We start from the raw sequence: 26576 nt of genomic DNA on the forward strand, positions 1-26576 counted from the left end.
TTCCCCTGTAAAATGTGGGTCTCTGTGTGTGTGTGTGTGTGTCTTAACTCTCGATTATGAATCTAGCTGCTGCTTTGTACATGGTAATCTTTAATTTTTTTTGCTTCCAGTTCCCTGCCCCAATCTCTATATTCAGTTAAATGGTCTGACATTTACTGTGGATCCTGTCAGCTTGCTCTGGGGAAACCTCTTCTGCCTGGATTTATACCGTAGCTTGGAACAGTTCAAAGCTATCTATAAGTTGGAAGATTCCAGGCAGAAAGATGAACACTTGGACATCCGACTGGATGCTTTCCGGTTGAAGGTAGGGGAGAGGGGAGCTCTGTCCTCTGGGTAGGCAGCACTGCGTTTCCCTCCCATGACGGTCTGCAGTGCTCATGTGTCCATCTGGGGCAGGTAAGAACAGGTCATCGCCTGAGCAGTTCCTTGCAGCTGTGTGAGGCGCGGTGCTGTGACGTCTCGGGTGGCTGTTCTGAATCGTGTCACTTTTCTCTCTGAAGGTGAACTTCCCACTGGAGAAGAGAGAGCAGGCGAGGCTGCGTCGTCCCCAGGCCCTTGTCTTCTTCACGTCCAGCATGGTGGCCACCAATACCCGGCACGCGCCGCACTGTAGCTGCCAGGATCTCCAAAGTCTCTTCCGGGGTTTCGCTGCCGTTGAGTTCTTTCGCTCTAATTATAGTCGCTTTCCCAAGGTTCCGGGTGGCTTTAGCCTGCTGCACATGCTGTTTCTGCATCATGCTTTCCAGATGGAATCTAGCTCCCCTCAGCCTAGTCCTCTACCTCCCCACAGGCCCACAGCTTCCCAGGATCTCTGGTCCATCCACTTCACCCAGATCTCCTTGGACTTTGAAGGCACAGAGCACTTCAAAGGCCAGGCCTTGAATTTTGTGGCGCCCTTCCCCTTGTCCATTTGGGCTTGCCTTCCTCTTCGCTGGCAGCAAGCACAGGCACGGCGGCTCCTTTTGGCTTCAGAGGGGAGGCTGAAACCATCAGCCAGCTTTGGCAGTCCCGTCCGTTCTGAGACTCTTGCTTCTGATTCTGTGTCCCGTCAGAGGTCGAAGACTGAGCGTGATTTGAGGAGCCTGTCAGGCCTCATGGAAGTCCCGGACACTGCAAGAGAAGCTAGTGGTGGTGTGGGCCACAAAGGGCCCCTGACCGAGCTGGAGGATGTGGCAGATGCTCACCTGCTTGTACATTCCCCTGCCCATGTGCGCGTTAGGCTTGATCACTACCAGTACTTGGCGCTGCTCCGCCTAAAGGACGTGCTCCAGGGGCTTCAGGAGCAGCTGACCAAGGATACGGAAGCCATGACGGGCTCTCCCATGCCAGACCAGAGAGTGTGCATTGGCGCCCTCTTCCCCAGTGCCGAGGTGGCTCTGCTCATGCAGCCTGCTCCTGGGACTGCTGGTGCTGACTGTGCAGGCTCAGACGCCACCAGCCTCGCAGACTCAGAGCTCTCTCCTTCGGAGGATCGGGAGCTGAAGTCGGATGCCTCTTCAGACCAGGTCCCTGTGAGCCCTGAGAAGGTGCTGGAGGACAGCAGTGCTGGCACTCTGCACGCATCCCAAGAAAGGCTGCATGGTGATGGAGAACTGCAGGACGCGGGTCCACTAGTAGCACGGCCGGCACTCAAGGGCCGTGAGGCAGTCGAGTCCCTACAGGCCAAGAGGCAGAGCAGCGTGCACCCCGCTAGCCCCCCTGCTGTGTTGGCCTTCCCGGCTGGCAGGGAAGCTGCTGTGAATGGACAAGGGGAGCCTGTGCCCTTGAGAAACATTGAGGGAGAGCTGTCGAGTGCTATCCACATGACCAGGGATGCCACCAAGGAGGCTCTCCATGCCACCATGGACCTCACCAAGGAAGCTGTGTCCTTGACCAAGGATGCCTTCAGCCTGGGCAGAGATCGAATGACCTCCACTATGCACAAGATGTTGTCCCTGCCCCCGGCCAAGTGAGTGACCCTTTGTCTCCTCCAGTCCCCTTGCCTTTTCCTTTACTCCTGACCACTGGCCTTACAACCAAGAGACTTGCACATTTAAATTTTATTCTATTTATTGTTTTTCGAGGTAGGGTCTCACTCTGGCCCAGGCTGACCTGGAATTCACTATGTAGTCTCAGGGGGGCGTAGAACTCACGGCGATCTTCCTACCTCTGCCTCCCAAGTGCTGGAATTAAAGGCATGTGCCACCATGTCTGGCTAGGTGACTTGCACTTATAGAATGGAAAGCACCACATATTCCAGTAGAAAGCACTATTGGATGGGCAGTTTTCAAGTGAACATTTGTTGCCACTTAAAATGATTACTGGTATAGATAACCCTGAAGCCAGTTTCAATACTGTGCACCTGCAGTTCTAGCTCTTGGGAGGCAGAGGGAGCAGGATCGGAGTTCAAGGCTATGTAGGTGAGTTCAAGGCCTGCTTGGGCTACATCAGACCCTTTCTCAAAAAAGAAAGGGTTGGGAGCTGGAGAGATGGCTTAGTGGTTAAGGCGCATGCTTATGAAGGCTAAGGGTTCAGGTTCGATTCCCCAGGTCCCACATAAGCCAGATGCAGATGGTGGTGCCTGCATCTGGAGTTCGTTTGCAGTGGCTAGAGGCCCTAGTGTGTCTCTAACAACTCTTAAACAAAAGCAAAAAGAGTGTTGGGAGATTGCTCAGTGGATAAAGCTCTTGCTGCCCAAGCATGAGTGCCTGAGTTCAGATCCCCACAGCCCATGTAAAAGCTGAGTGCTGGGATGGGTCTTTGGAATGCCAGCATGCATGTAGAGAAGGTATGCAGAGTCTGGAAGATCGTGGGCTAGCCATCCTGTCCAACACAGTGCACGGTGTGAGAGCCTGCCTCAAACTAGGTGGATCACAAGGACTGACACCTGAGGTTGTTCTCTGACCTGCAGACATGCATGCGCAAAATTACCAAATCTGTATCTTGTGTTTTGTGGAATCCAAGGCCTTGTAAATGCTAGGCAAGCACTGAATTATGCTTCTAGCCCAAATACTATGTTCATCTTTTGAGTCAGGGCCTTTTATTTTTATTTATTCATTTTTTTAAAATATTTTTTTGTTTATTTATTTGACAGACAGAGAGAGAAAGAGGCAGATAGAGAGAAAGAGAGAGAGAACGGGAGCACCAGAGCCTCCAGCCACTGCAAACGAACTCCAGACGCGTGTGCCCCCTTGTGCATCAGGCTAACGTGGGTCCTGGGGAATCGAGCCTCGAACTGGGGTCCTTAGGCTTCACAGGCAAGCGCTTAATCGCTAAGCCATCTCTCCAGCCTATTTATTCATTTGTAAGGGGGGGGGAGGGGGAGAGAGGGAGGGAGGGAGAGAGAGAGAGAACAGGGATGCCAAGGCCTGTAGCTGCTGCAATTAAACTCCAAATGCATGCATCTGACTTTACATGTGTCCTGGGGAATTGAACTTGGGTCGCTCAGATCTTCAGATTTTACAGCCAAGTGCCCAACTGCTAAGCCGTCTCTCTAGCTTGAGACAAGGTTTTAATATGTAGCTTAGAGTGGCCTGAAACGCTCCATCCTCCTGCCAAGTGCTGGCATTACAGATATGTACCCTATGGGTGGCTTTTGTTTAATATTTTCAGTGAACTATTATGTTTATATTTATTGCAAGCAGACAGAGAGAAAGAGAGAATGAAAATGGGTATGCCCGGGCCTCTTGCCACTGTGAATGAACTTCTGGTGCATGTGCCATTTTGTGCATCTGGCTTTATGTGGACAGTGGGAAATCTGCACCAGCAGGCACCTTTAACTGCTGAGCCATCTCCCCAGTCCCCAAAGGGCTCTTTATGTAAGTATGTATGTGTTTCAGTTTCCACTTGTATTCCTAGGTTGTTTTTATTTATTTGTTTATTTTGGTTTGGCCTAGGATGATGTGGAACTAGATCTGAGGCCCAGGCTGGCCTTGATCTTATGGTGATCCTCCTACTTCAGCCTCCTGAGCGCTGGCATTAAAGGTATATGGCCAGCTCTTGCTTTCCACATTTAGAGCTGAGGAAGCTGAGGCTTCAGAGGGGATACACGTATCTTGTAAGCAGGAAAGCTGCAGTTTGGACTTGCTCTTTCTGGTGTTAGATTACCAACATCTGTCAGAGTCCTAGAGAAGGAAAATAGTTTTGGAGTTCTCATTGTGTGGTAGGCTGTATTAGTTGCTTTCTTGTTGCTGTGATCAACTGTCTGACAAGAAGTAATTTTGGGCCAGAGAGATAGCTTAGCGGTTAAGGCGCTTGCCAGCAAAGCCTAAGGGCCTAGGTTTGATTCCCCAGTACCCACTTAAAGCTGGATGCAGAACGTGGTGCATGCATCTGGAGTTTGTTTGCAGTGGCTAGAGGCCCTGGAGCACCCATTCTCTCTACCTGCCTCTTTCTCTCAAACAAATAATACAGTATCTTTTTTAAAAGAAGCGATTTACAGAAGGAAGGATTTATTTCAGCTTACGAGAGAGATCCAGCCATGATGGTGGGGAAGCATGCTGGCAGGAGCTTCTGGCACTGGCTCACATTCAGCCCACAGTGAAGAAGCAGAGAGCAGTGAGTGGTGTCCTCTCAAAAAGAAAATACAAAGCCGGGCGTGGTGGCGCACACCTTTAATCCCAGCACTTGGGAAGCAGAGGCAGGAATCACTGTGAGTTTGAGGCCACCCTGAGACTGCAGAGCGAATTCCAGGTCAGCCTGGGCTAGAGTGAGACCCTGCATCAAAATTATAAAAGTAAATAGTGTTTTGCTGTTATTGTTGTTTTGAAGTAAGGTCTTACTCTAGCCCAGGTTGACCTGGAATTCACTCTGTAGTTCCAGGCTGGCCTCAAACTCACAGTGCTCTTCCTATCTCAGCCTTCCATGTGCTGGGATTAAAGGAGTCTACCACTATGTCAGGTTATTTTTTTTTTTTTTTAAGTTTTTTCGAGGCATGGTCTCACTCTAGTCCATGATGGCCTGAAACTCACTCTGTAGCCGCAGGTTGGCCTCAAACTTGTGATGATCCTTCTACCTCAGCCTCCTGTGATTAAAGGTATGCACCCACTTTGGTAATTGATCATAATCCCCTCCTATTACCCTTGTTTGTACCCGACCTCCTCCCCTCCCCCTTCTCCTCTTTACAAGTAGTTTGTCTTCTTTTTTGACGTGGTTTTCTCCCCTCACCCCCATCATCTATGTCAAAAGCTTGATGGGCTCAATAGTGTGTGTAGGTCTTATGGAGGTAGTGCCATCCACTGTGAGGTCATGAGTGCACCAGTCACTTTGTGTCCAGAGGATAGTGGCCCAAAGTATTCGTCCCTGCCCTCTGGCTCCTTATATAACCCCTACCCCAAGGTATGGACTCACTCTAGCCCGGGCTGACCTGGAATTCACTAGGCATTTTCTTGGTGGCCTTGAACTCACAGTGATCCTCCTACCTCAGCCTCCCAAGTGCTGGGATTAAAGGTGTGCACCACCACACCCAGCCTTATATTCTTTCTGCCCTTGTCATGTTCTCTGAGTCTTGGAGGGCATGATCAAGTGCCTATGACTTTCCAAGCTATAGGCTTTTGATTGGATTTCAGTCCTAGACATGAATTCCCTCACCTCAAATCAGTCAGAGCAGTTGGTTGCCCCTTAGTTTATGTGCCACTGTTGTACCAGTGAACACGTCTTGCCTGGCTGGTTGGTTGTGTAGCTTGCGAGATCCACTGCTGGCTAAGACTGTTACTGACACTTCCTCCCCAGAAGGCTGCCTAGCACTTCCCCACACGGTGACAACTACTAAGTCAGCAGGGAGGCGGCTTCCCGCTCAGCTCCAGCTTCAGCTTGATTTTCTTGTGACTCCAGCAGCAGCTCTTAAGCATGCCCCTTGAACCACTGACCAGCCCCATAGCCCCAACCTGTAGTGTCTTCTGATGGGGAACCAAGAGCATTGCCCATATCCTGTAATTGTTTGGGGGGCTCATGAGCAAGCAGAGTGAGAGAGAGGGGGAGAGAATATGAATGAGAGAGGATCAGAATGAATGAACGAGCATGCCAGGGTCTTTAATCATTGCAAACCAATTCCAGATGCGTGCACCACTTTGTGCATCTGGCATTTTTGAGTACTGGGGAGTCAAACATGGGTTGTTAGACTTTGCAGGCCAGCCCTCTAACTGCTGAGCCATGTCTCCAGCCCACTGTTAAATGTTTTAAAAAATATTTGCCCTGTATATTTTCTTGTTTTGAAAATTCTTATTTAGTTCCATGGCCCATTTTTTGATTGGACTATGCCAGTTTTTTTTATTGCTTAGTTTTTTGAGTTCTTTGTATATTCTAGATATTAATCCTTTGTCAGATACATAGTTGGTGAAGATTTTCTTTCTTTCTGTAGTCCTATTTATATAGTCTTCCCTATACCTGTATTTTATTTTTCTTTTTACATATTTATGTCACAAGGAGAGAGAGAGAGAGAGAGAGAGAATAAGAGCATGCTAGAGCCTCCAGCCACTGCAAGCGAACTCCAGGCACATATGCCACCTTGTGTATCAGGCTTATGTGGGTACTGGGGAATTGAACCCGGGTCCTTAGGCTTTGCAGGCAAGCACCTTAACTACCAAGCCATCTTTCCAGTCTTCCTAATTTATTTCATTCGTTCTTTTCTTTTTTTTTGGTTTTTCGAGGTAGTGTCTTGCTGGAGTTCACTATGTGGTCTAAGGTGGCCTCTTGTTCTATTTTTAACAAAGAATTGATAAACATGAACTCAAGGAGGATAAATTATGAATTAAGTTTATTTAGAAAGAATCACAAAGTGTGGGTTTGATTCAAAGGAGATTACATCTAGGAAGCAGGTTACAGCAGAGTCACAAACACGTGGGAAGTAGAAGACACACGCTCACGTGGAAACCACTGCATGCTTCATCATTCAAGGCAAATCGAGGGTTGAGTTTTTTTTTTTTTTTTTTTTTTTTTTGGTTTTTCGAGGTAGGGTCTCACTCTAGCCCAGGCTGACCTGGGATTCACTATGGAGTCTCAGGGTGGCCTCGAACTCATGGTGATCCTCCTACCTCTGCCTCCCAAGTGCTGGGATTAAAGGCGTGCGCCACCATGCCCGGCTGTTTTGTTTTTGAGGTAGGGTCTCACTCTAGCTCAGGCTGACCTGGAATTCACTATATAGTCTTTGGATGGCCTCGACCTCATGGCTGTCCTCCTATCTTTGCCTCCCTATTGTTGGGATTAAGGGTGTGTGCCAGCATACCTGGCAAAAATTGAGGTTTTTTTTTTTCAGGCCTGGAGGAATGGGTTAGCTGTTAAGAAAAATTTATGTTTTTAGGGAAAGACTGGAGTAGAGCCACAAGCACTTGGAGAATAGAATTTAGGAGCTTGTGTAGCAAGATTTAGAAGGAATGCCCATAGCATCCACTCTGATTTTTTTCTGTGGAAGGAAGTTAAAAGAGCAAATGGCGGCTGGAGAGATTCAGTGATTAAGGCGCTTGCTGGCAAAGGACCTTCTAGCCCAGGCTGACCTGGAATTCACTCTGCAGTCTCAGGGTGCCATCAAACTCATGGCGATCCTCCTACCTCTGCCTCCCCGATGCTGGGATTAAAGGCGTGAGCCACCACACCCGGCAAGTAGCCAATTTTGTATATGGCTAAATGGCTGCATAAGGGGATCTGAATTGCCAGTGACTGGGAGCTCTAAGTACGCTTCTAGTCACTGAGCTGGGGAAGGGAAGCATGCTACGTGGCTAAGGAGTGCAGACATGCATGCAAAGCCACATTTGTGGGCTTTGTTTCTGTTTTAACACAGAGAGCCTTTGGCTAAGTCAGACGAGGGGTTGGCAGCCCCAGTGAGCGCAGGTGCTGCCCGACTGCGGTTTTTCTCCATGAAGAGGACAGTATCGCAGCAGTCATTTGATGGTGTCTCACTGGATAACAGCGGCCCTGAAGATCGGATTTCAGTGGACAGTGATAGCAGTGACAACTTTGTGACACTTTTAGAGTCCGGTATGTGTAAGCAAAGGTGCAGACATTCAGACAGTCTTCTCTCTGTGGTCACTTATGGCATAGGATTTGAGTGAAGCTGAGATCTAATCAAATAGACCACATTTTTTTTTTTTGTTGTTTGTTTTTTGAGGTAGGGTCTCACTCTAGCCCAGGTTGACCTGGAACTCACTATGTAGTCTCAGGGTGGCCTTGAACTCACAGCGATCCTCCTACCTCTGCCTCCCGAGTGCTGGGATTAAAGGTGTGTGCCACCACGCCCAGCTAAAATAGACAGATTTTTGAGGTAGGTCTCATTCTAGCCTAGGTTGACCTGGAACTCACTCTGTAGTCCCAGACTGGCCTCAAACTCATAGTGATCTTCCTACTTCTGCCTCCTGAGTTGCTGTGATTAAAAGTGTTGCCACCATGTCTGACCAAAAATCTTCTTTTGTTTTTTTATAATCATTTTATATTTATTTATTTGAGAGAGATACAGAAATAGGCGGGTAGTGAGAGAGAGAGAGAGAGAGAGAGAGAGAATGGGTACACCAGGGCCTCCAGCCACTGCAAATGAACTCCAGATGCGTGTGCCCCTTTGGGCGTCTGGCTTATGTGGTTCCTGGGGAGTTGATCCTGGGTCATTTGGCTCTGCAGGCAACTACCTTAACCTCTAAGCCATCTCTCCAGCCCCCAAATTTTAATTCTTTAAATTTATCAAATGTCTTTTCTGATTTCTAGTTTCATAATTTTTTTGCTTTTACAGTTGTTATTTTTAGAAGTTGGATTGAAGCAAAATGTTTTGAATTTTCAGCAGTGTTTATGTCTTTTTCATATAGAGTCTGGCCCAGAATTGGTTCCACCAGGATCTCTGACAAGTGTTTTGGGTGATACTGGAGTTCACGGGGGCCTAGTTGTGGATAATTGTGGCCGGGGGTCTCCAGAAGCCAACAGTTCTGTTTCACCCAGTGGTGATCTCATCCTTCACTCGGTCAGTTGCTCCACTTCTCTGCAGAAGGTAGGCTGTGATTTGAAGCTTGGGGTCCAGAACTAAGATACTCTCCTTTGACAGGTCTCAGTTTTGGTCCTGAAGGTCAGTGAGGTATCCTGTGGGATTGAGGTTCGTGGTGAGGACCTGACTATAGCCTTGCAAGCAGAGGAACTAACCCTGCAGCAGCTGGGCACCGTGCAACTCTGGCAGTTTCTTCATGGACAGTGCCCAGGTACGGATGATGACTCCTCAACAAAGGGGGTGGGATTTATCTGAGGGCAGCAGAGGTTAGCTGGATGCGTGCCTGTGTCATGAGGGCAGCTGCTCTAGTGCTGCTGGGGGAGAAAACCTAGTGAAGCCTAGACTAAGCCTTCCAGAGTGCTCTGGGCTTCGTGTTCACTGGCTCATTTCTTTAAACATATTTTATTCATTTATTTAATTAATATAGGGAGAGAATGGGCATGCCAGGGCCTGCAGCCACTGCAAACAAACTCCAGATGCATGAGCCCCCTTGTGCATCTGCCTTACATGAGCCCTGGAGAATTGAACCGTGATCCTTTGGCTTTGCAGGCAAATGCCTTAATCACTAAGCTATCTCTTCAGTCCCTCACTGGTTCATTTCTGTTCAAGGCTTGTACATGGAGATTGTGTCTGTCCAATTGCCTGTGTAGCTTTCCATCACAAACCTGTATGTGATCAGGGAACTTCTGTCATTCAGATTTAATCCTTCCTTTGATGTGATTATTATTAATACTTTAAAAAGAAGGCAGGAAAATCCTGGCCTTGAGGTACATGCATCATTTAGTGGGTTTTTTTTTTTCCCTTTGGTGTTTTGAGGTAGGATCTCACTCTAGTCCAGGCTGACCTGGAATTCACTATGTAGTCTCAGGGTGGCCTCGAACTCATACAATACTCCTATCTCTGCCTCCTGAGTGCTGGGATTAAAGGCATGCACCACCACATTATTTTTTTTAAATATTTTTTAATATGTCTCTCTCAGTACCTCCCTATTTCTCTCTCTCTCTCTCTCAAATAAATAAAATAATTAAAAAACAAGAGAAATATTTATTTCAGCTACTTAAAAAATATTTTATTTAATTATTTACTTAAGGGGGGGCAGATAGAGAATGGGCATGCCAGGGACTCCAGCCACTGCAAACAAACTCCAGCCACATGTACCACCTTGTGCATCTGGCTTATGTAGGTACTGGGGTATTGAACCTGGGTCCTTAGGCTTGGCAGGCAAGCACCTTAACTGCTAATCCATTCCTCCAGCCCTTAGTAGTTATTTTTAAGTATTTAAAAAATTTTCAAGGCTGGACATGGTGGTGCATGCCTTTAATCCCAGCACTTGGGAGGCACAGGTAGGAGGATTTCCATGAGTTCAAGGCTACCCTGAGACTACATAGTGAATTCCAGGTAATCTGAGAAGTGACAAAAGAGTGTTCAGCACTGAGACATCTGTCACACCTTCTAAGGCTCAGGGTACATTGGGCGAGAGGTGGCAGGAAGAATGTAAGAGCCAAAGGAAGGGTAGGACTCCTTACAGTATAGTCTTCCAGACACAAAATGGTTTTTGGATATCCATGACCTCAAAGTGCCTGGCACTGCCTACACAACCTTCATAATAGGGGGAAAAGATAACATCAAAATAAAAAGATTAATTGAGAGGGGGAGGGGATACGGAGAGTGGAATTGTGAAAAACATTTTATCTTTTAATTTATTTGTGAGAAAGAAAGTGAGCTGAGTATAGGCATGCTAGGGTCTTCTACCACTGCAAATGACTCCAGACACATGTGCCTTGTTGTGCATCTGGCTTTATGTGAGTACTGAGGATTCTAAACCAGGCTGTCAGGCTTTGTAAGCAAGCACCTTTAACTGCTGAGCTATCTTTCCAGCTCTACTTCTTTTTGAGGTAGGGTCTCACTTTATCCCAGGCTGACCTGGAATTTACTATGTAGTCTTAGGGTGGCCTCGACCTCACAGTGATCCTCCTACCTCTGCCTCCCAAGTGCTGAGGTTAAAGGCGTGTGTCACCACGCCCAGCACCTACTTTACAAAATACTGTGTAGATACCAAAGGAAACTTACCTGTGTAAAGTGGTAGCACTACAATGAATCCATGTACCCAGCAGCTAGTCTAAAAAGACAGCACCACCCTTGAAATGCAAGGAACCCTCTCCTGAGTCGTCTTCTGGTCCTCACCTGGCCAGGGAATTGTTCTCATGCTTTTGTTTATTGTTCTTTTGCTTTACTTATTTACTTATCTTTGTTTTCATTTTTCTTTTTTTTTTGGTTTTTCGAGGTAGGGTCTCATTCTAGCTCAAGCTGACCTGGAATTCACTATATATAGTCTCAGGCTGGCCTTGAACTCATGGCGATCCTCCTACCTCTGCCTCCCAAGTGCTGGGGTTAAAGGTGTGCGTCACCACACTTTTCTCTGGTTGGCTTTTTCAATGAGACAAAGGTCAGGACTTAGAAAGGAAGAGATTCAGTTTTCAGAGTTGAGGGTCCAGTATTTTAAGAGCTTTCTCTGGGCGATTAAGCCCAGTGCCTCAGACTCACAGGCAAGGTGACCTGTGTTTAGTTCTTCACCTCTGTCCCATTTTGAAGCTCTTGCCCTTTGCAGACAGACTGAGGGGTTCAGACCTTATCCTTCCTATTTAAGCTGTGGAACTTGTAAACTGCGCTGGTATTTATTGGCACAGGGTTGTTTGGGGCACTGGCCGTAGGAAAGGGGCTGAGCAATCCCTGTGTTAATGTGTCTCTCCTATCTTTTCGAAGGTTCAAGGTTTCAGGAATCTTCAGATTTGAAGACTGGCCACATTAGACCCTCGGTGGGACTTCGCTTTGAGGTGGGGCCTCATGCAGCTCTTCACTCCCCACTGGCTGCACAGAATGGCTTCCTGCATTTCTTGCTTAGTGGCTGTGACCTTGAGCTGCTCACATCAGTGCTCAGTGGCCTAGGGCCTTTCTTGGAGGATGAGGAAATCCCTGTGGTTGTCCCCATGCAGATTGAGCTCCTCAACTCCAGTATCACCCTGAAGGTGAGAGGACCTTTACTCTGGACTTTGTTCGGGAAGGATTTCACTTGCTCACATCTTCCTTGTCACTGTGGTGAGGGTCTGATAAGGAAATATGTATCAGTATGTCAATGGGAAATGCAGTCAACGCCTGAGTTCTCCCAAACCTTAACAGCTGTGCTTGGCATGCAGCATGACTGCTGAACCCTCCGGTTATCTGAACCTAAGTTCTACCATCCCTAGGATAGGAGAGGCTGGGTTATACTTCTTAGACCTTGAGGAATGTGTGGAGAACCAGTGGCACCTAATTGCCCTGATCTAAACGGTAGAAGCATGGGCAAGTTGCCTTAATTGCCCTGTGCTGGATTGAGAAATCATGTCTCCCCTTTCCTGCAGGATGATATTCCCCCCATCTATCCAACATCCCCAGGACCCATCCCCATCACTCTGGCCATGGAACACGTTGTGCTGAAGCGGGGTGACGATGGTGTATTTCACGTGGGCGGTGAGTTGGGCTTTCATGTTCTTGGCTTCTCTGCCTCCCCCCCCCCCCCCGGCAATGTTTTTATTTATTTGAGAGAGAGTGAATGGGTGCACTTCTGCACTGCAAATGAGCACCAGACACCTGAATCACTGTGTACCTGCCTTTATGTGGGTATTGGGAAACTGAACCCAGGTCATTAGGTTTTCCAAGCAGGTGCCTTTAACCACTGAGCAATCTCTCTGGCCCCTTCTCTCCCTTTTTTCCTCCAGTAAGTAAATCGCCAATAACTAGAAACAGATGCTGTTGGCAGCTGCTTGTCACTTAGAACTTCTTATTTTTCCCCCAGCTACTGCTCAGGACAGACCACTGGCTGAAGTGCCTCAAAGCGACAGGCGGCAGCTCATAGGAGAGCAGGGGTGCCCGAGGCCGGCAGAAGAGGCTTTTGGCCAGCAGGTGAGGACCGATGTGAAACCGCCTCCCCCCAAACCCACAGGGGCTGTTCCTGTGGAAGGTGGTACAGCCCAAGAGGACTCCTGTCTGCTAGTGGCAGCTTCTGGGAGGTGCACATTGTCACTGTTGGTGTCCCCATAACTCATGTTTTTTTTTTTTTTTTTTGTTTTTTGAGATAGGGTCTCACTTTAGCCCAGGCTGACCTGGAATTCACTATGGAGTCTCAGGGTGGCCTTGAACTCACAGAGATCCTCCTACCTCTGCCTCCTGAGTGCTGGGATCAAAGGTGTGCACCACCACGCCCGGCCCCATAACTCATGGTTTTAAAGAGGGTTTTTGGAAGTGTACTGGTTGAGTTTTTTTTCTTGAGGTAGGGTCCCACTGTAGCCCAGGCTGACCTGGAATTCACTATGGAGTCTCAGGGTAGCCTGGAACTCATGGTGATCCTCCAACCTCTGCCTCCTGAGTGCTGGGATTAAAGGTGTGTGCCACCACGTCTGGCCTGGTTTTCTTTTCTTTTTTTTTAATATTTATTTATTTATTTATTTATTTACTTATTTATTTGAGAGCAACAGACACAGAGAGAAAGACAGATAGAGGGAGAGAGAGAGAATGGGCCGCCAGGGCTTCCAGCCTCTGCAAACGAACTCCAGACGCGTGCGCCCCCTTGTGCATCTGGCTAACGTGGGACCTGGGGAACCGAGCCTCGAACTGGGGTCCTTAGGCTTCACAGGCAAGCACTTAACCGCTAAGCCATCTCTCCAGCCCAAGGCCTGGTTTTCTTGATCCTTGATTGAACTTACTTTTTTTCTGCTTGAATCCCCTCCCAGCACTTGCTGCTGCAAGGTGGTAATGCCAGCTTCCCTAATTATAAACTGCTTACTGCTCCTCAGGTGAAAGAAGTGGGCACTCTACAGAAAGAACTCATGGAAACTAAGCAAGCACTGGCTAGTGCCAACCAGGACAGAGAAAAACTTCTCCAGGAGATCAGGAAATACAACCCTCTCTTTGAGCTCTGAGAGTAGTGACTCAGCCAGCGGTGCCAAGGAGACATCACCAGCAATAGCAGTGCCTGGGACAGAAGGCGCTTTCAGCGTGTGTGATCTGCTGAGGATGCCAGAGGGACTGAAGCCTCGCTCCCTTCTGTGCGTGTTGCTTGTTGGCCATTCTAAGCTGGGTGGAGGACGAGGCTGACACCACAGAGCCCAGGCACTGGGTAGTCCTGTACCTGTGCACCATGTCTTGCCTGGATGAAGCCTTTTGTCCTCTGCATACCAAGTGGACTCTGCTCCCCACTGCAGGGAGATCCCATGGCTTCCTTCACAGCTCGTATGGATAAGTGCAAGTACTCACCACCACAGTCACCCACAGGGCCACCAAAGATCCCTCGTCCCAGAGCTTGTTGCAGAACACATAAAAAGTCCTTGGTCAGTGTTGGTTTGACTAGTGGAGAAGAACAGGAATTAGTCCAGCTTGGGGGTAGGGGCAGGGCAGCCCTAATCAGGGAGACATGGCTTCTTGTTTTGGAATGGGAACTAAGCTCCTATCATTGTGGCTGAATTTTCAAGGACAAGTTTCTGTTCTGTTGAATTCCATCATTGTGATGCTGTGGTAGAAATACAGCAGTAACCATGTGATGTTTAAATCACACTGCACGAGTCACTGTGAGCTGGGCTGAGGGTAAGATAGGCTAGGGATCACGAGGAAAGCTTGGTTCTCAGCTCCCTGGAGGCCTGCCCTCTTCCCAGCTGTCCCTGAGAGAGTGCAGCTTCTCTCCTGGGCTTCTTGGTGCCTGCTCTCTCAGTGTTGACAGCCATGCTCATTTGGCACTTGGTGGTTTGGGAGCTCAATGTGTTTGAAACTTGGTTATAAACATCTCAGCCTGCTCACTCCCTGTTACTGTGGCTTTTCCCCCTGCCCTGTAAAAGAGGTACCCCCTTTCTCATTCTTAGAAAGTGTCATCATGCTGCTGCTGTGTTGTTTTCCACTGGGCTGACTGGATGGAGCTCATTGCTCCCCGGCCTCACCCTGACTTGGCAAGATGGTAAATAATGTTAGTGATGCCACTAACATCCTGCAGCGTAACTTCATGGGGAATCCTGCTTGACTGGCACCCTAGTTTTGGAGTTAAGAGAAACAGTGCCCATGAAGGAGCCAGATCTCATGTGCTTGGACTGGCAAGGGACTTGTGTCAGGTTCTTCACCGAGGTACACTTTTCCTAATTTTAAATTTGTTTCCACAAATTAGACCTAGGATTAAAAAGAAAAACAACAAAAAACCTTTCCTGAGATGTTACAGGTGAAACTTCTTAAGGATTGATGCTCAGTTCAACCTTTTTTTTTTCCTTAAAGCACAGTGAATGACTAGACACCTCACACTGCCCTTTGCACACTAAGCGCTCCTAGAATTTTGTGTGCAGAAATTTGGAGGCTGGTCAGTGGGAGACGTACCAAAGACACACCCTAGACCAGTACTATGACCCTAAGTTACTCTGGCTGCATGATGTTTGTGTGGATTGCTAGATCTGAACTCAAAAAGAAACTGCTACCAGCCGTAGATGGAAGCAGTGTACGTCACAGCAGCCATACAACATTTTAAAGAAATAAATGACCTAAAAGAATTTAAAATGAAATATGTTGCTACTTCCAGGAGATGGAAAGTGGAGCAGAGGGACAACAAAATCAAAACTACAAAGTCACAGAAAGGTCACAACGGGCAGGGGTGTGACCACTCAGAAGTGACTGGTGAGGGCTCACCACAGGAAGTGCGAGAATGCTCAGCTGATGCGGCAGGTGCATGCAGGCTCAGTGGAGTATGTGTGTGTGGAGGCCTGCTCTATCTTGTCTCAGACCTCACAAGACAAAACACGACATGCATTTGAAAAACACCAGGAAATAATCTACAGCCTTGCTGAGTGGATCAGTGTGCCAGCATCCTCAGGAAGGATGCTGTAGACAAGAGCTGTCCTCATGCCGAGCTATGGGAATGGAAAAATCCAACCACTTGGCATTTCTAGCAACCTCATTTATCCACAGATGGAGAAGGAGCAGAGGTCTAGAGAATAGCGACTGTAAGCAGGAGTGGGATGGAAGGTGAGAGCTGAGGGGAGCGTGTACCCACAGACCCAGCCAAGACCAAAGACCCACTCCTGACACACGAGCTATAGGGCCGTCACTCATTTGTGGTGAGGAGCTTGGAAAGCTGGGTGTCCAAGAAGTGGCACTTGAATTTTCTAAAGTTCTTGGAGGGAAGAGGGAACTCCTGTCACCAGAAAATAGCATTATTCAGCCTCAGGTTCATCCAAATTAGTTTCAAATCACATCCTTTTTTTCCTGCCCACCCTCTAGCATCTCTCTATGAAAAGATGCATCATATTGCTTGGTGTGTTTTTCCAGTAAGCTTGCAGAGGAGCTGCGTCCGGTCAGTCCAGAGCTGTCAGGTTTCTTATCCTTGCAGACAAGAGCCTTATCCACGGGAGGAAAATGGAGCCTTAGAATGTCGGACTTTCCTTCCATGGCAGGTTTGGCCACTGGAACCTCCATCTTGTGAGACTTCAGTGTGAGTTCATCCTCCTGTTCACTGGGGGATGAGGATAGGAATTTCTCATAATGAAGAAATGTGAATTGGTAGGGACCTTTGGGATGTGTGAATAATAATAAAGTGAAGCAGACAAGTGTCAGCTTTTCTGGACTGCGTATGCTTTCTGCCTTGAAGCTGCAAGACTGAACAAGAAATAATACCTCAAGGACACGTCTGGAGTGACAGCACCACCGTCCCATCCCTCAGAGGCATCAGCCACCACACATCACTTCAGCTGTGAAGCACTTACAACCATGTGTCACTCATGACTGTCTAGACTTCTGTTTACACGCATGTACCAGGGATGCGCGGTAGCGCATGGACTAAGCCGTCCTGTACAGGGATGGCTGCCAATCTCAAAAGACTGTGCACTCACTGCAGTAATAGCGTCTCTGATGTAGAACTACAGTGAGACCTTGACTTGACAGTACATCTGCCTTCTTTCTGCCACGGGACTCAGCCTGTTACACTTCTATTCCCCTGATTCTGAAAGAACAGTACCTGTGTGCAGACAGACAAAAGACCACCCCCCCCCATCCCGCTCAAACCCACCCGGTAACAATGCTCCTGTGTAACTCACTTGGTTTCCCCCTCAGAAGCAAGAGTGGGGAGAAGGCAGGTTGAAGTTCATTCTGAGCCTTTACACTAGGTGTTTGCTTGTCCTCCTTATGCCTGAACTTCTCAAGCCAGTCACAGTAATGACAACCGGCTTTGCTACCCAAGCTAGTATGGGGATGTGAATGAGAACTGCCAGTTGTGTCGCTGCCTTCATCAGTTCTGGGGAGTCGGGTTGATGCCCTATCCTTTCAGACAAGAGTCTTTTCCTGCTAAGAGAGGCATAGTCCATTCCCCTCAGTAGCTGTTACTGAAGGACATTTTTCTCCCAACTGCACAAGGGAAGTACTCTTGTATAACCTAAACAATGAGGCCTTACTTAGTGGCCAGACCTGGGATTTGATCTTCCTCTACTTTTAGCCTTATCCACTATCTCTTAATTGCATAGGTGTAGTTCCTTCATGTTAACCCCTGTTACAGCCAAGAGAAACCTTTTTTTTTTTTTTTTGGTCAGTTTCTTAGTTTTTGGTCAAGAGTCTGCCTTCTTTGTGGGATGCTTTGTTTGTTGAAGTATCTTCCTCATGAAGCCAGTGTTTCATGTAAACCACTCATGTCAGGTCTGTCCAACTGCGTGAGTCTGAGCTGTTTCCCGCCTCAGGGTGCTAAACAGAATTAGAATCTTTACTAAGACTTGCTCAGGAAAGCTTAGAGAGAAAACAGCTTCAAGCCCTTCTCCCTCAACACTGAACTAGGTGGACAGGAAGCAGCGCTGTCAGAAGGGCAGCTGTGCTCAGTAGCCTTACTACTGCTAATCGCTGTCGAGAAAAGGTCACTCCATGTTTTGAGGAAAACTACGAGAGTGTATGTGATGGACTGGAACCTGGTCAGTATTGGGAAATTTTAATGTTGCAATATCTAATCAAATTCTGAGTGTACTGGTTCTGTGAACCACCTGAAAAAAGCAAATTAAACTTACTAAACAATACTGGCTGTAGCATATCTGTTTATAGAAACTGAAACATGGTATGCACATGTGTCCTGAAATAGGTTTTTCTTTCTAAGCCCCTAACTCATGACCATCCTTGCCAAGTGGTGTGGACAAAATTCAGTTGACAGACAGCTTGCTGGTATGCATGAAGCCCTGGGGTCAGTGTCAAGCACTGTAACTCAAGAGTGGTGGCACTCGGGAGGAGCAGGAGTTTCACGTCAGCCTGGACTACGTGAGGCTCTGTCTCAAAGAACAAAACACGGTGCCTGAAGTGCTCTTTTCACGAGTTATTTAATGGTTCTTACAGGATTGGATGTTGGAAGGGCTCATAAATTTTCATTATAAAGCCAAGATCAGTTTTGTTTGGACATGGAATGATTCCCCCTACCTCCCCTTTCCAACCAGCTACACAAAAATGAATCCACACACAAGATGGAGAAGTTGAATGATCACTTGCCAAGTCCACAGGACCGTTTATTCCACTACTGTTACCACTGCGTCCTTCTTGGTAGACTATCACTAGTAATAGTTTCTGGCTGTTTCTTCCACTTGAAACCAGACATAAGAAACAAGCTTAAGTCTCAGAATTCTAGGCTCCATGTGAAACCAATCAGGTTCTCCCAGGTTATTTTTCTCTATGAATATCTTCCCTTCCAGAAGACATTAGAGGTTCACACACCTTTCTCTTTCCAGCTGGTCAAGACAGTGCAATACCTTGGAATGCTCTGGGAGGTTCCAGGATGTAATGACGGCAAGTCTGGAACAGGTGTGGTGAAGACATTAAAATTGCTTTCATGGCTCCTTGAAGTCCTGACACTAAAGCCACCAGCACAGGAGGCCTCACCGAGGAAAGCCTGAAACCAGGACTCGTTGGCATTGGGCCTTCGGAGGTGTGGCACTAGAAGAAGATGATTTTTTTGTGCTTTGAGTTGGGGATTTGCCCTTTCGACTTCAACCTCCGGACAGCCTCCCTCATGTGTTTGGGCTGCAATGGTGGCATCTCTCCCCACTTCTCACACACATCCAGGGCTATGTGGGAAAGGAGAAAGTATCATTATTATGCAAGAGCTTGCTGATCACAACACTTTTAGGTCCCATAATTCTGGCTCACTCCAGTTAAGCTTGCTAAAGAAACACACCTAGACATCTTCCCTTCCTAAAGGCATGCTACAAAATGTATCATGTTGGTTTTTATGTCCCACAGGGGTTTTATCACAGGAACCCTTTAAACCTTCTGCTTAAGGGCCGGGGAGATGACTCAGCAGTTAAAAAGCACTTGCTTGCAAAGCCCGATGGCCTGGGTTCAGTTCCTCAGTTTCCACGTAAAACCAGATGTACAATGTAGTTCATGTGTCTGAAGTTTGTTTGCAGTGGCAGGAGGCCCTGGTGCACCTATACTCAGATACTTTCCTTCCCACACAAATTAAAAGTTCTTTTTTCTTTTAAGGTAGGATCTCACTCTAGCCCAGGCTGACCTGGAATTCACTATGTAGTCTCAGGGTGGTCTTGAACTCACTGTGATCCTCCTATCTCTGCTTCCCCAACTGCTGGGAGTAAAGACGTGCACCACCATGCTTGGCCTATGCCTTTAATTCCAGCACTGAGGAGGCAGAAGTAGGAGGACTGCCGTGAGTTCAAGGCCACCCTGAGACTATATAGTGAATCCCAGGTCAGCCTGAGCTAGAGTGAGACCTACCTGGGAACCCCCCCCAAAAAAAAAATTATAAAATTCATAAGCTAGAGGTTAGTAGGAAGCAGCCAGACTTTTGTTGACTTGATAAGAGTGGTGACAATTTCAAGAGGACAACTGCTCAGCATGCCACACTGGATAGCCTTGGTGACCTCTATTTTCAGGAGCAAAAATAAGGTCTGGGACTGGAGATGGCTTAGCGGTTAAGGTGCTTGCCTGTGAAGCCCAAGAAAGCTTGTTGGAATCTCCAGGTCTCACCTATAGCCAGATGCAAAAGTTACGCAAGTATGCAATGTCGCATATGTGCACAAGGGGGCGCACTCATCTGGCGTCTTCACAGCGCCTGAAAGGCCCTAGCCAGCCCATCCCCCCCCCCCGCCCCCTCTCATATAAAATAAAAATGGTCTGCTGATGAAAAAGACAACACTGTTTCTGACAGCCTGGGCTAAGAACAGCAATGAAGGGGAGGGGTTTTCTAGATGGCTCCCTGGCCCTCTGGCCTTGAACCTTCAAGAAATCAGGGCCATGCTTTCCTGACGACAAGGTTCCCTGACTACTTCTACTGCCAATAACAAGTCCCACGGGTACTTCAAGTTCCCTGGAAAGATGGTCACCATGGGGGCTGGGGGCAATCTGTGCCACGCACCTTCTTCCACCACCTCCCCGACGAAAACCTTGGAAATACCAGACATGGCAATCACCACATTCTGGGACACGGAAGTGCCGGTGATGGACTGGATCAGCTTGAAGAGAGAGAGAGAGACGTGAGTAGGACCAACAGTGAGAGCCCCGCGGAGGAAGTGCGAGCTGCGGGCAGTGTGTGGAGCCCAAGCGCGCTGGGCTTACTCTACATAGTAACATCCTGAACATGGCGTGTAACGGTGGAGTTAGGTAATTCTGAGCAATATTATTTTAATTTTTCTACCCATTTAATCTAACATGACTTCACATTGCTGATGGCCACAACTATGGAGTTTGTTATACGACGGAAAACGAAGGGGTGCAGTCCATTCTTACCCTTTTAATGGCTGCCTTAGGAAAAGCTGACCGGCGATACATTTCGTAACGGTTCAGCTGCTCCTCAGAAAAGGAAGAAACCAGGATTCTAGGCAAAGATTGAGACAATTAAGTTGGTTAATAAGAATGAATGCTAAAGACATATGAAGTCAACAAAAGCAAACACGAGACAAAAATGCAACTGTGGGCTGGGGAGATGGCTCAGCAATTAAAGGCACTTGCCTGTAAAGCCTGTTGGCCTGGGTTTGATTCCCCAGTACCCATGTAAAGCCAGATGCAGAGTGGCACATCCATCAGGAGTTGACTTGCAGCTCTGGTGTTGCGTGTTTCTCAAGTAAATAAAAATATTAAAAAATGCACTTGCATGTATGTTGTCAGTGGCTTAGGCTTTGTGCTTATGAGGAACAGCAATAAGACAATTCTCCCAAAGAGCTTTACTATACTTATTTATTTGATAGAGAAAGAGAATATGAATGGGTGCTCCAGGATCTCTTGCCACTGCAAATAAACTCCAGATGCACATACCACTTTGTGTATCTAGCTTTATATGAGTACTACGGAATTGAACCCAGACCTTCAGGCTTTGCAAGCAAATGTCTTTAACTACTGAGCGATCTTTCTAGCTTTGTGTGCCTCTCTCTCTCTCTCAAATAAATAAATAAAAATATTTTAGCCAGGTGTGGTGGTGCCTGCTTCTAATCCTGGCACTCAGGAGGCTCACTATGAGACTACATACATATAAATTAAACCACCAGAGAATCATCAGATTACATTATTAATGCAGAGGCAGAAAACACCCTTTTAAAATGTGTATAATGGTTCATCTTTCATAATAAGTAACATTTTACTATCAGTGTGTCTTTCTTTTGTGTATATAAAATTATAGTATATGGACTGTATTTTCTATCTTATATAGACTCTTAAAAAAAAAAGTTAAAAAATGGGAATGACCAGAAAGTGACTTACTGCATCTTCTGAATCTCGTCTTCATCTACTTTCTGTTTCTTCTCCTTTTTTTCTTTGGTATCGATTTTCAGTTTTTTCGCTGCAGGAGTAAGTAATGATGTGTCTTCCCTTTCAGCTGCTGTTAAATCTGCGACATCCTGACTCTTGAGCTGGGAAGAGGGAAAAAAATTCCATTATACATTTGGCCTGCTTTTCAGCAATACAAGAAAAGTGCTTCCCATCACATCACAATACAACAAGTCCACGGGTCAGGTAGCTGGTTGGGTCTAGGCACTACTTGTATATCAATCTAAGATCTAGTCAATCTCCAAAAGCAAGATTACAGCACAGTGGGAAAGAAAACTGGCCAAGTGATGGTTTTCTTCAGTTCAGCTGTGTACTTAAAAGGTATTGAATGAAGCACTCTTGGGCTGGGGAGATAGCTTAGTAAAGGTGCTTGCCTGGAAAGCCAAAGGACCCAGGTTTGATTCCCCAGGACTCTTGTAAGCCAGATGCACAAGGTGGCGCATGTGTCGAGTTCATCTGCAGTGGCTGGAGGCCCTTGCATGCCCATATTCCCATATTCCCTCTCTCTTCCTCTTTCTCCAATAAAATAAAACAAATGAACCACTCTTCCTCTGGGCCCGTTGGGGATTTTATTCTTTTGAGTGGATGTCAGCAGTCTTCTCTGTCCCACAGCAAGTATGTCTTGAAATCTATAGACCTCATTAAGTGTTGTTGATTCCATACTAAAATGAAGCCTCTTCTCATTATAATAGCATTTCCTTTCATTTGGAACTTTCAAACAAAGGTCTACATGCACTGAGCTTTTCTTCCTATCCAGTAATCCTACCGGGTCATGCAAGTAGTTACTTCCATTACTAGATAAGATTGTTTTTAGCCTACTCTAACCCAATAGCTTATCTTGGAATTGTGCCAATCCTGTCAGCTTGAGTGCCTGGCTTAAGTGCAGAACTTTCTGGGGATAAGTTTGTCTATTATTGTATCTCTGACTCTGTAAGCACTCAATATTCTTCTTCATGTTTATGTTTAATGCCTGTTCACTAAGAGCAAAAATTAATGAATTCCAGGTCAGCCTGAGCTAGAGTGAGACCCTACCTTGAACACCCACCCATCACCAAAAACCCAAACCAAACCAAACAAAACAAAAATCAGGGTGGGGAGATGGATCAGTGATTAACAGCACTTGCTTGCAAAACCTGATGGTCTGGGTTTGATTCCCGAGTACCCACATAAAGCCAGATGCACAAAGTGGCACATGTATTTGGAGTTCATCTGCAGTGGCAACAGACTCCTTGGCTTGCCCGTTCTCTCTCTCAGCCTCTCTCTGTCTGTGCTTGCAAATAAATAATTTTAAAAAGAACAAAAATCATTATCTGATCTTTGTTCCCATCAACTTAATATGAAATATTAAGTATACAACAAAACTCACTACTAAGACCCAAGTAGTCAAGGGCATGGTGGTGAATGGCTTTAATCCCAGCACTTGGGGGGAAGACTGCATGAGTTTGAGGCCAACCTAGGACTACTGAGTGAGTTCTAGGTCAGTCTGGGCTAGAGTGATTGCTTATTGGTTAAGAGGCTTGCATGCAAAACCAAAGAACCCAGGTTTTATTCCACAGGATTCATGTAAGCCAGCTGCACAAGCACCTGCATCTGGAGTTTGCAGTGGCTGGAGACCCTGGCATACCCTTTCTCCCCCTCTTTCAAATAAATAAATAAGAATATTAAAACCCAAAAAACAAAGATCCAACTAGCCAGGAATAATGGCACACAGGAATATGTGTGTGTGTGTGGGGGGAGGTGATGGAAGGGAGAAGTAGGAACAAAGGTAGTACAGTCTTACATCTTAGAGAAGCATTTCACTTTATTTTTGAGGCAGGGTCTCATTCTAGCCCAGGCTGTCCTTGAATGCACAGGATCCTACTACCTCACCTCCTGTGTGCTAGGCCCACCTCAATTTCTTCCTCTTTCTAGCTTTTGATCTATACACGTTTTTAACCTTCTTGTGCTTCAATTTTAATAGTTTACTTTTTTCTTTTGGTTTTTCAAGGTAGGGTCTCACTGTGGTCCAGGCTGACCTAGAATTAACTATGTAGTCTTAGGATGGCCTCAAACTCACGGCGATCCTTCTACCTCTGCCTCCTGGGATTAAAGGCAAGTGCCACAATGACCAGCACCTTTTTTTTTTTTTTTTTTTAAAGCCAGACTTCATTCTGTAGCCAAGGCTGGCAGGGAACTTGTGGTGAACCCCTTCCTCAGCCTCCCAAGTGGGGTGATTACAGGTGTGAGTCACCACCCCATGAAGATTCCTTCTTAAAATTTTGCTGTTGGTCTGTGACAGGAGGATTGCAAGTTCAAGGTCAGCCTGGGCTACACAGCAAAACTTTGCCTTAAAAACAAAACAAACGAAAAGAAAAAAAAAAAAAACCCAAAACAAGCAAACAAAAAAAAAACCGAAAGGCTATTTCCTTCTTATCCAATACTCCATCTCTCAAGTACCTTTCTAGCTCTCAAATTCTGATTTCTGCCTGCAGAAAAGAAACCCAGACAATGGGGAGATTCTGGTCCCGTGTCTGGTAACTCAAGTTAGGCAACAATGCTGAGCTCTTGAAGTGGCACAACTGATGGATTTTACGAAGTTTTGTGAATCCTGGACATTAGCACCCAGGACACTGATAACAATTAAATGATCCGAGAGGGCAGCTACATGATTTAACCATTAACTCCTTTAAAATCTCCCTTTAACAGATCGGACGAGCTATGACTCCTTCAAAGACGAAAGCTGAGCTTCGGCTACTTAAAAGGAGCCAACGTTGGGAGTGCAAGGAACCTTGGGTTCTAGTTCTTGCACGGTCTCCCTGGGACATCCAGTTCCCTCACCAGTAAAACCAACAGAGCTACTCAAGTCCACTTAAAATCACTGTCATCCCTAAATGCGAGGGTTTAAAGGCATCAAGGCGATGCTTGGCCTTCCGAACCGGCAATCGAATTCTGTGGTCGCCTCCCTTGGACCTGGGCGCTGCGGAGTCGGGAAGCACTCGCCGGGGAGGCCACGGAACCGCCCCGGGGTACCCGGCCGGTCCTTCCCACCTCGCCTTCCTCGGCCGCCGCTTCCTTCGCGTCCGCATCTCCATCCCCATCCGTCTCCTCCGGGATCCCCTCCGCGTCGGCGGTCGCCGGGTCCCCGGGAGCGGCGGTCGTCTCTTCGGATTCTCCCGCCTCTTCGCCTTTATCGCCCGACGGCGACTCCTCAGCTTGGTCCATGGCCCGTACGCGGGCAAGGAGAGGAAGCCGGGACTGGGCACCACCCGGCAGGCCCGGAGTCGACTTCCGGCCGTCGCGCGGCGATTACGTCACCCCTACGGCTCCTCGGAGGGGTCATTCTGTGGCGCTCCCGTTACGACTCGAGGGACTCGTTTCAATGGCTGTTTTCTAGTACGGGGACAAGAAAAATTTCAAGGGTGGATCCTCTACTTTACAAAATAAACATTTTGTTTGTTTTTGAGGTAGGGTCTCACTCTACTCTAGCTTGATCTGGAATTCACTGTGGCGTCTTTGGCTGGCCTCGAACTCACAGAGTTCCTCCTACATCTGCCTCCCGAGTGCTGGGATTAAAGGCGTGTGCCACCACACCAGGCCACTGTTGCTTTTATTTATTCACTTATTTATTTTGTTTTTTCGAGGTAGGGTTTCACTGTGGCCCAGGCTGACCAGGAATTCACTATGTAATCTCAGGGCGGTCTCGACCTCACAGCGATCCTCCTGCCTCCGCCCCTTCAGCAGTTTCCTACGGGCGGGGAGCACTCGGGAGGGTGCGTGGGTTTGACCTCCGAGGGACTTCTTCCACCTTCCTGGAAGTGCAGTGCCGGCGAGCCTCCTCCATGCGTAACCCGCCTACCTCCGGGTACACCTGGGGGACCCGGGAGGAAGCCGTGGCGCTGTCGCGGTGTCACGGGCTGCGGCCCCCTGGGACGCGCAGACTGTCGGGCCGGGACCCAGCCTCACGCCTGCCCAACCAGAGTCGGTGTCCCTTCCACCGCCCCAGCGCCGACCGCGTGCGCGTCCCATTCATTCGCTCAGCTCCTCAAAGGCCGCCAGTTTCGGAGCCAGAGCGGTGCTAGTGCCAAGGGGACAAAACAAAACACACCCCATCTCCATTTCACGAGTGCCACCCGCCAACCCCCCGCCAGTTCACTAGCCAAGAATGCCCGGATCCGTTTCACAAATAATGACTAAAATTCTAGTTTGGCTGGGGATGGTGGCGCACACCTTTAATCCCAGCACTCGGGAGGCAGAGGTAGGAGGATCGCCGTGAGTTCGAGGCCACCCTGAGATTACACTGTGAATTCTAGGACAGCCTGACCTAGAGGGAGACCCTACCTGGGGGTGGGGGTTGGAGGAAGAAGAAAGCGTCTTGTCTCATCGAAGCAGGCAGGGAATTTACTCATTTGTTTATTTAGTTTTGTCTTCTACTAGGTCTCCGCACCCGCTACAAGCTGAACTTAGGCGTCCAGACAGAGAGGACTTGGAAGTGCGGGGGCGCATCACCCAATTTCCCGGCTGACCGTATTTCCAGGTCCTCACGGGAAGGGACGCGCATCTCGCCCGGGAGGGGGTGGGGAGGAAGGGAGGGAGACCGAGGGAAGAAGAGAGACAGGGAGAAAAAGGGAGAGGGGCGTGAGAGCGAGGAAGGAGGCAAGAGAATGAGAGGAGGGGAGAGAGAGAGGGGCGGGGCGGGCACCGCGGGGTCACCTGCGCGGCCGCGAAGCTCCGCCCAGCTAGGTGGGCGAGGGGGCGGGGCCCGGGGCGCGGTGACGCGTGACGCCGGATCCCGGAAGTGACGCGCCCACCGGGGGTGGGGGAAGAGCAGGCGGGCGAGGTGGGGGGGCAGAGCAGGGGGTGG

At 47.9% G+C, this 26576-nt stretch overlaps 2 protein-coding genes and 1 non-coding gene across 3 annotated transcripts in view; 1 reads left to right on the forward strand and 2 right to left on the reverse strand.

Annotated features, from left to right (window-relative positions):
- Positions 1–17994, forward strand: part of Uhrf1bp1 (UHRF1 binding protein 1) — a 51329-nt gene extending 33335 nt beyond the window's left edge. Inside the window, exons 13-21 of the mRNA XM_045157491.1 lie at positions 111–304; positions 501–1948; positions 7754–7950; positions 8766–8917; positions 8999–9149; positions 11702–11964; positions 12337–12445; positions 12771–12877; positions 13768–17994. Coding sequence (XP_045013426.1) covers positions 111–304; positions 501–1948; positions 7754–7950; positions 8766–8917; positions 8999–9149; positions 11702–11964; positions 12337–12445; positions 12771–12877; positions 13768–13893 — 2747 coding nt within the window. The 3' untranslated portion in view covers positions 13894–17994. The remainder of the gene's footprint in view (positions 1–110; positions 305–500; positions 1949–7753; positions 7951–8765; positions 8918–8998; positions 9150–11701; positions 11965–12336; positions 12446–12770; positions 12878–13767) is intronic.
- On the reverse strand, positions 15285–15455 carry LOC123463211. The gene has a single exon (XR_006638802.1). It is a non-coding gene; the product is annotated as a small nucleolar RNA SNORA23 (small nucleolar RNA).
- A 444-nt stretch (positions 17995–18438) lies between the features above and the next one.
- Taf11 (TATA-box binding protein associated factor 11) lies at positions 18439–26367 on the reverse strand. The gene is made up of 6 exons (XM_004649558.2): positions 26054–26367; positions 24764–25105; positions 21671–21819; positions 20705–20792; positions 20334–20430; positions 18439–19026 (listed from the first exon to the last, which is right to left on the reverse strand). Exons 2-6 carry the CDS (start codon positions 24935–24937, stop codon positions 18896–18898), a joined length of 639 nt encoding a protein of 212 aa, XP_004649615.1. The 5' UTR covers positions 24938–25105; positions 26054–26367; the 3' UTR covers positions 18439–18895.
- Between the last annotated feature and the right edge of the window lie 209 nt (positions 26368–26576).

Source organism: Jaculus jaculus, chromosome 8, assembly GCF_020740685.1.
Source record: "Jaculus jaculus isolate mJacJac1 chromosome 8, mJacJac1.mat.Y.cur, whole genome shotgun sequence".
Lineage (NCBI taxonomy): Eukaryota > Metazoa > Chordata > Mammalia > Rodentia > Dipodidae > Jaculus > Jaculus jaculus.

Coding starts and splice junctions, on each gene's coding strand:
- Taf11 (XM_004649558.2), bottom strand. CDS start 24,937: ATGGACCAAGCTGAGGAGTCGCCGTCGGGCGATAAAGGCGAAGAGGCG. Junction 20,793..21,670: donor GACGAGATTCAGAAGATGCA/GTAAGTCACTTT, acceptor ATCTTTGCCTAG/AATCCTGGTTTCTTCCTTTT. Junction 19,027..20,333: donor CGGGGAGGTGGTGGAAGAAG/GTGCGTGGCACA, acceptor TTTCCCACATAG/CCCTGGATGTGTGTGAGAAG.